The sequence below is a fragment of the Sparassis crispa genome (genome assembly GCF_003851025.1).
Source record: "Sparassis crispa DNA, contig_000009F, whole genome shotgun sequence".
Lineage (NCBI taxonomy): Eukaryota > Fungi > Basidiomycota > Agaricomycetes > Polyporales > Sparassidaceae > Sparassis > Sparassis crispa.
In genome coordinates, this window is record NW_020939756.1 from 1,596,643 (window position 1) to 1,605,138 (window position 8,496).

At 49.3% G+C, this 8,496-nt stretch overlaps 2 protein-coding genes across 2 annotated transcripts; one reads left to right on the forward strand and one right to left on the reverse strand.

Moving 5' to 3' along the window:
• Window positions 1-254: 254 nt before the first annotated feature.
• SCP_1005260 (hypothetical protein) lies at window positions 255-7,279 on the reverse strand (the record flags this gene model as incomplete). Its single annotated transcript, XM_027762391.1, has 43 exons — window positions 255-317; window positions 368-396; window positions 455-494; window positions 554-608; window positions 662-760; window positions 812-885; window positions 937-960; window positions 1,021-1,064; window positions 1,123-1,240; window positions 1,293-1,340; window positions 1,396-1,461; window positions 1,515-1,580; window positions 1,635-1,795; window positions 1,858-1,897; window positions 1,955-2,026; window positions 2,078-2,128; window positions 2,185-2,222; window positions 2,270-2,313; window positions 2,367-2,396; window positions 2,453-2,513; window positions 2,568-2,714; window positions 2,770-3,084; window positions 3,140-3,197; window positions 3,253-3,388; window positions 3,444-3,645; window positions 3,704-3,859; window positions 3,911-4,031; window positions 4,078-4,540; window positions 4,589-4,847; window positions 4,903-4,985; window positions 5,046-5,122; window positions 5,186-5,507; window positions 5,561-5,580; window positions 5,643-5,701; window positions 5,750-5,857; window positions 5,908-6,026; window positions 6,093-6,100; window positions 6,155-6,173; window positions 6,224-6,239; window positions 6,293-6,355; window positions 6,412-6,501; window positions 6,553-6,694; window positions 6,752-7,279. 43 exons carry the CDS (start codon window positions 7,277-7,279, stop codon window positions 255-257), a joined length of 4,734 nt encoding a protein of 1,577 aa, XP_027618192.1.
• Window positions 7,280-8,117: 838 nt separating this feature from the next.
• Window positions 8,118-8,470, forward strand: SCP_1005270 (hypothetical protein; the record flags this gene model as incomplete). The annotated part of the gene is made up of 2 exons (XM_027762392.1): window positions 8,118-8,363; window positions 8,414-8,470. The coding sequence occupies 2 exons, from the start codon at window positions 8,118-8,120 to the stop codon at window positions 8,468-8,470; spliced, it is 303 nt and encodes a 100-aa protein (XP_027618193.1).
• Between the last annotated feature and the right edge of the window lie 26 nt (window positions 8,471-8,496).

The window sequence follows — 8,496 nt, forward strand, 5'->3', positions numbered from 1 at the left end:
CAGCCAGGAGTGCAACTACTACGGCGTATATTTCAGGCATAAGATCATTTTGTTTCAAGCGGAAGAGAGAGGTTTGCTGATCAGCGACTGGAGAAGGTGGACGTATTGACTTAGGAGAAGATGTAACTTGTATGCAAGTACGAAGAAGCATCACGAGTCAAACCATAGCTCGCGTGTATGACCACTAGACCACACAAGCCTGGACAGCCATAAACTTCATAATCAAGATAGCGAGATTCTAAACAGCCTGGTGCTCAATCCTCTGCCTCGAGCACCTCCTTCCATTCTGCTCTAGTCTTCAATGCGTGTCTCTGAACCTGTGTGGAGAGGTATGAGACGGGATCAAGAGCGCCGATTGAGAGATTACCATCTCGTGCACCCTCTGGGCGTGAATACCTGGAGGCCGATCAAAAAAGGTGAGCACGCCAAGAGCAAGAATATGACGACGACCAACCGGTATCATCGTTGTACTCCATCGTGGCATGAAGATCGAGCTAGAAAGGACAGCGTGATCAAAACAGCTATCGAGCACGATGTAGTAAGCGGCACGAACAGGGTTATCGGTATCTGGAGTGAGCAGAATGCCGTATAGAACCTGCAAGATCACTCTAACGAGTACGGGTCAGCATCCAGCGCTGACACTATGAGTAAGAAATCTGACTTCATGGTCATATCGACAACCCAGCTTCTATCTAGAGCAGCATGGCAAACTTTGCCGTGCCGGTTGATGTTCGGGTGCAAGATTGGTGTAATGAAGCGCCTGGCGAATGATTATTAGCTACAAAACGGATGCACGGAATAGCACACCCACACTTCTGGGGCCGACTGAGGATAGTTGCTGCCGAAGTCGACATACGCCAGGAAGGTTCCGCCTTCATACGGAGACTACGAAAGTCCTGAGCATTCAATATGACTATCTCGAGAGTTATCACCTACACCTTTCGGGGCCTCTATCACAATCTAGACGATAATAGAGTAAGCTTAGCGAAGTAAGTGATCAATGTAACAAAAGGAACTAACTTTCCAGAATGCTAGATCGCTCCCCGAGTAAACGTCAATGGCAGCTATAAGAGACGTCATGAAGGATCAAACGTGTTCCACACAAATTGACAATTGGCTTACGATGTGGTGAATTCATGACTTCTCGAAGCTCTTGCATTAGTCGTCGTTGCCTGTCTGTGCTCGGTGGAAGGGCCCGAGCGGCGGCCCTCGATGCGGCAAGTAACGGTTCATGTAACCGCTGCACGTCTGTAAGACACCAGGAATTTCGAGATACCAGACGGATCTCTTACCGCGTGCGGCTTGCGATCGGGGCATTCGTCCGCCGTAACAATATCCAGCTGTCGAAAAACACACATAATAGTAGCTTCACACTCAGATGAGATATCGTCTTACAGGGTACTTAGAAAGATCATTGTACTCCAAAAGGCGCCATGGATTTCGGACAATGGGTTGTCGAGGCTACAAGAAGTTGTATGTGGTCAATTGGCTAGGCTTCGAGTGGATCAACGTACACGTTCCAGCCGATCCTTCATGCGGAGCACGGTTTCTAGTTCAACAATATTGAGCGCGTTCTCGAGCTATGTCAAGTCATTCAATCGTGGCATAACCATTACATTATAATTACAACTTACCGTATCAATTTTGAACGAATATCCTCCTGTGACAACGGATATTGGATGGAGAACATTAGTGAGATCGCCCGTTTGCACCACAAGCGAATCGACTGTGATTTTAGATCGCTGCAGCTTCTTGGCGATTTGGTGGGGCAAGGTACTGGATCCAACGTCACAACCTACACATGAGCCCGTGAAGGATTGGTAAGTATCCATCATACATTGAAGCAGTAGCACTTGCCATCAGTTAAACATATGATACGCAAGGCTGTAGTAGGATGCTGGTTGTAACAATGTGTCAATACAGAACAGACGTATATTTGAATCGAACATCATACTTCGGCTTTGAAAGTTTGCAGCATCGAGTGCGCAACGGAAAGACTGTCAAACAAAGGAGTGTCGCCATCTGCCTGTAGAGACGCTCTCAAGAGAGGTAGCGTCGGATTATAGAAATGACAAACCATAATTGTTCTAAGGCTATCACGGAATCGTTCCTTCAGCAATGTCAAATCCTGCAGTACAGGATGGAAGATTAGTCTGTCCAGCAGGAAGAGGCCAAGTCAATCACCTGAACCTCGTGAACTTGTCTCCCGAAGGTGACTAAACCTAAGGGAGGCTGAATAGACATGCCTGGCAGGGAACACTAAATTTACCAATAGCTATCGGGTGGTCAAAGGCCTCAGATTTGTTGACGAATCTACGGAAGGACATTCATACGCTGAAACCACTGAACAGGACGCACAGACTTACGCCTCAAAGGCTTGCTTCACTATATCCAACCTACGCAGATGACATTGCAGTGTATACTTGACAAGGACAATTGGGCACATGCTTACCTGCTCATCGATCTCGAATCCTTCCGTATACGATCAGCGTTGTCAGGGACATGTCTCCACACTGTGGTTCTCACATCAGAGTGTTGCCGCCTACACGCTGCATAGATATACGGACCTCGGTGATTGAGCTCCACAACATCGAGAGAAAACCCAAGGCCTTCTGTAGACCTGAATACTTGCATTTGAGATGGCAAGCTACGTAAAGAGGACGCTGGTTCGAGCCGTCGCCCACGCATGCTTCCGTCACCGCAATCCGTCAACCCTGGGTATACAGACAGTACATTAGTGGTCCGCATTATACGATGGAAAGCGCTGACCATGCCATAAACATGAAACTGAAGGTGCGCGACCAGTGAACAACCAGTTTTCAAAGAGGACGGATAGAATAGTGTTCGCCTCGGTGTTGAGAACGTACTCTAGCACACGACCCCACATGGTTTTCACGCGGATAAGCAAGGGTTGCTGATGTTGTTGCAAGGATGCACGGGGCCGTCCACCCAGGAAAGTTCGAATCGGATTGTGCAGACTACTGATGGCAACGAGAGTCGAATTAATGAGTACTGTTGGATCCATAGGTGACGTTGAGCGATGTTCAAGCCAAGCATTAATCCGAGATCGCTCGTAAATGACTCCTGAAGAGGTAGATATAGGCCAGCGGGAAGACGATTTCAGAGCGATGCAACCCACCATCACTTGCACGGACTGGGTCGACCATAACTTCTCCACTAAGAGGATCAATAAATCTCTAGTGACTCGACCCAATGAGCGCTCGTGGCTGAGGAATAACCGGACTGTCTTACTTTAGGGACTCCATTTGAAGCAAGAAGGTTCTCGTTTTCTTTGATCGCCGCGGCCTGTTGCACTAGGTAGGTCAGAAGCTGTGGTTTCGTGAGGTTATCAGTAGCCACAGCAATGAAATCCTCCCATCGCGATAGGCTGTATGCAGAATAATTGAATGACGGCTAATGCGGAGGCACACAATAAAACCCACTTGAAGGATCTTATCGGAGCAAACTCCATAACTCGGAATTGTGCCGAATGCATCCGAGAATATATGACTACTAATTCTTTGAGAGCCTCTTCCGCCCTCACACGTGGTTGACGACCAGATCCAGAATGCAATGTTGTCTCTCCATGGCATATATAGCGTGTCACACTAGCAAGGCAGTCCAAACTCGTGAGAAACATCTTCGCTGATAATGACAATCAGTGGTACGTAGCCAAGGTTAAACAGACTGGCATAAAACTGACCTTGCATAAGTGCATCACTCGCCTGATGATGGCGTTTCGAGAATTCTTCCATGGCCTTGTTCAAAGCAATCTCATCAAAATCCACTTGACTATCCTCATCGTCACTATCACCATCAAATTTCTGCTCCATAGAACGTGACACATCCAGCGCAACAACTGGAAGGAAGTGCATGAAGTAGGGTGTGCTTCTGCAGGAAGTAAACGTACCAATGGCTTCTTCAATCTCTCTTGTGTCCAAACGATCAGTTCGCGATGCCCCAAAAGCATCAATGTCCCATTCGCCGATTGCTTTCCGTCTCTCAATAATTGGTTGCAACTTTGTCGCCACCTGTGCTTCTCAGCATTAAGTCACAAAGAATGGCCATACAACATACTAGATTGACGTCTAACCCAACTTCGCCCCCATGGCAAGGCCGCAGTAAAAAGCCATCCTCTCCACCATCAGAGCATGGTGCAGCACGCGCAATGTACACAGCGTTGAACCCTACTTCATCTAGAGTAAGTGCGGGTGTGACAACCTCGCGAAGGCTCAATGGAGCATGAATCTGCAGCTCCACATTTGCTTTGTCGATTCCGGCGGCGAGGGTGCTGGGCCTCAGGGAGTGAGTTAGAATTGTAACAGGTTCGACACTGTCATTGAATACAATAAGTTGTGATGTTTTTCTCCCCGAGGATTGAATCAGACGCTGAACGTGGATAGGAACTGGGGTGACTTCAGGTGTGCCGACGGACGGGTCAAACAGAACCCCTCCCAGCCTTCTAATTGACACCGCAGCACGGTTGACGAGGATGTCACCATAAAGGACAGCATCGTCAAGAGGCTCTCCAGAAAGGCCACTGCTCGATGATGAGCACAATATCCCAGATAGAAATACGGGCACTGACCAGGAGAGTAAAACCTTAGAGAAGAGCTTTGACTGAGAAGCTCTTACATCACTCTCAGGGAACGTAAACACTCCCTTTGTGCGCTCGATCAGCACGCCAAACAAGACGCGTGCACCTTCAAACGCCCGAGACAGGTCTCCCTTCGTAACGAACGGATGCGACACGTCAAGGGCGAGATGGTAGACAGTCTCGCTCAGAGCGTGCATTTCTTCGGGGAGAAGACTTTCATTCAGTGTCAAGATATATAGCGCCCTCACAGCTAACGCGGATCTATGTCAGCGCAGCATGCGATTTGATCTGTTGCACATACGTACCAGGGGGGAACCGCGTCAAGGCTAGTAAGTGGTTGAGAACTCGATTCTGCATATTCTTTTCCTCGTTACTGTTACCGGCTACACTGAATGGTAAATATACGACGTTAGCCTATATTATCGCGGTGGCACTGCTTGGAACTTACGACAGGTAATTCGCAAACACTAGCAGTGACGACAGAAACGCGGCCATTCCTCGATCTGTCTGCCGTACTACGGGTTGCTGCGGCATCATGTCAGCGAATCCGCTTTCTTCGGTAGGTTCTAAGACTATCGTATCACATACCCAATCATCCCGTGCCGTGTATACAGCTGCTTTCCCCACTCGCTGCTCAGTGTTAGGCTTCGTGTTGATCTTAGGCCTTTTGTTGACGTATAGGACGATCTCATCGCCATCGGGGATATCATAGTCCAGCATAAGGTCCTCAATTGTTAGATAAGGTGCTTCATTCAAGATCGGCGAGAACGCGGTATGCAGATCTACTGCACTGCGGGAACTTAGCACCGGAAGAGGAGGCCCGTTCAAGGCGAAACGCTGGATGCCATCCACGTCATGTCGAGAGGCACAGCAGATAGAGACGACAGTTGAGTGTCGGAATGAAACCATGCTATACACGACACATGAGAATATGGATGGAATTAACCACTTGAAACAACGTACCCTGTAAACTTCCTGCCGTACTGTGCGGGAAGTGTGCATCAAATAATGCATCAAGACTCCCTAAAACGTCGTAATGCCTCACCATTCTGACCACAAGCCCGGGACCGAGATCTGAGTACTTAGAGGCAAGGATATTCATCACTATTGGGCACGTTAGGTGTAAGCGGGACGAACAGTCGATTGTCGTACCATCTTCATCTGTCAGCTCTATCTGCGCGCCATGTTCAGCAAGATAGCGCATGGGTATTGGCACTTTCTCAACAATTGATCCAGAATGGACCACAACCAGATGCGGTACTGCGGCCAACGTGCATCAGTAGTGTACAATCTACCAGTAAACGACATACCTTGCATGTCAAAGGGTATGGCCTCGACACCGATAGATGAAGTCGTACAGCCAGCAGGGCATCCTTGAGATCTGAAAGTCTTGGCAAAATAACAGTGGGCATGGAAGATGTGCTTGCAACTGCAGCAACGTAACCAGTATTATCAGTGGTCTAGTTCTTACAGGGACGATCAGAAAACTATATACCCTGCATTCTGAATTCAACGTTAGATGACGTTCGAGTCACCACGAGCTTCAATGAGCCTCACCTGCACTAGAGGACAATATCTCCGCCATACATTCGCAGTGGTGTCGACGTCTGTTCTGCTTGCAAGCACTTCTCGCAAGCAAATCCTGTTTGCATGACAATTAGCGAGTTTGCGGGATTTCGTACGAAACCAGCTTACCAAATAGCTCAGTGCAAATTTTACACTGGATATCGGCAATATGGCCTGTCAAATCTCCCGACGCTGGACGAAAGAATATTACAAAGACATTGCAGGAGGTTCAAGATGTGTGGACGTACCCATGGCCGCGTGTGAGTAAGGACAAGTTGTGTCATCGCAAACGGTCCCATCTATTTCTCTCGGGCAGTGAAACTGTTCGAATCGCCCCTCTGTACATGGTGTTGAGATAATATTACGACAGCACGCAGAAAATCGCTTACGCGCGACAATTTGGTTAGCAACAGTGCAGGCGCAGCTTCCATGAATGTGATCGCACGCTGAGTTTGTGGGCCGATCTACATCCGTCACATCATGATTCTCCAGCCATCCTAAGGTGCGCGCGGCCTCCCTGCGCACAATGTCCTAATTCAGGGGATTTTGAATACATATCGACACCAGCGAATGTGAACAAAAGCATACCATAGTGAGCTTGACACTAACAGCACTGCCTCCGAACGCCATTTCCCTGGCAATGTCTGCATTTCCAACATTTCTCGCCAATTTCGGTGTGACCAAGGCAATCCGTACTCGCTTTTCGCTGCTCGATGAAGTGAAAGACGCGGACGTGTCTTCGTTTCGTCTGTGTTCTGGTGCGTCCCGAGACATTTGGGGTGGATTTGTCGAGGATGTAGGCTGCGTGTTGCTATTGGGGCTCAAGATAGGGTAAGAGTTGCCAGTCTCCTGGTTGTGCGCAAAATTGATATGCACGACATCTTCCGCTTGGACCACGTCTTGTATCTCATCTTCCGGAAAGAGCATCGAACCGTCAGCCAAAGTAAGGGTGAGATCCGAAGCTGAATCGTTGTTCAGCGCAATTCGGCGCGCTACCACTTCTGCAAAATCCGCCACGGTCTTCGTTCGCAATATAGGCACCACAAGTCTTCTCCGTACCCCTCCTGGGGTTATGGGCGGTGCTTCGACAAACACCCGCATTTTTTCGGTCTGCATGATGAGTGAACAGTGCGATCTTGCAGGTCGAATTAGAGGTGGAGAATGGTGTAGGGGCGCTTTACGTCAAATGTGGGCAACATACATCGCTGAGTATGGAATTTAGCCGAGTTGGCGCACGTGTAAGATCGCTTTCCACAGGCGGCGCCTGTGAGTTAGTGTGAGTCTCGTCTACTTATTTAACACATAGGAGTGCAGTGTCCTCAGCGAGTATTTTCACCCTCGATATGATTGTGATCACAGAGGGTGACTTTTTTCCGCATCGCGCCGGCACAGAGTCTCGACATTTGCAATGGCAGTAATACAATGACCTTGGGACAGGGGCCGGGGTAGCATCTGCAACTGGTGTTTTTCTCGGGGGTCTACAGCCGCCTATGTAGGACTATGTAGGCTCGGCTAGCACTCGGCTAGACAAGTCCCTACTATATAGTCCTATGTAGCCCGTGTAGACTTGTTGCAGTTTCCAGGTGTAGTCTGCTTTCAAATCAGGGTGCTTCACCGTAGTAACCTTCGGCACCGGCGGTCTCGAACGGCATGAGTTGTGCGTAGACAGTCATACCAACTGAATTTTATCCAGGTTCTGTCAGCGTCGTCTGCGCAGCTTTTCCCACTGGGTGCTCAATCAGAAACCCGCAGTCTCCGTGTTCACCAGTGGTACGTCTGTCCTTGGACAAATGCGCAGTCACTTGGCGCGGTATTAACACGATTATGATCGCATGTGCGTGTAGACATGAGACTCGCACCAGGCTCACAACCCGCAGTGCGCAGCAGCATAGCGAATGAGTATAATATGCCGTGTCCTGCGATCGGCCTGGCATCGTCTGAGACTGACAGCACAATGGATCCTAACACTGACATGCGAGACGCTACGCAGACTGCATTCCCGGTCAAGAAGGGCGCGTCGGCCCCGCTCTTGCCTGCTCCTTGCACCACAGCTGTATACTGCGTTAACTCTCCGTCTGGTCTGCGGCCTTTGCCAAAGCGATCAGGTTTCAAACGCTTGCTGCGAGCCTTTCTTTCCATTTCTTTCGCAATAATCCTGTTCAGCCACCTCGCGAAGCTAGTGCCACATGTCGCTCGCATGGTGAGTGGCCCTAAGCCTCGTTTTCTCAGCCGTCCTGACCGTCGTGCTAGTTCCACGATAGGAGACACAGCCTGGGCCCCGACATGCCTCCAACAGACGTCCCCTAGCATTGTGTGCGCGACGCAAACTGGTC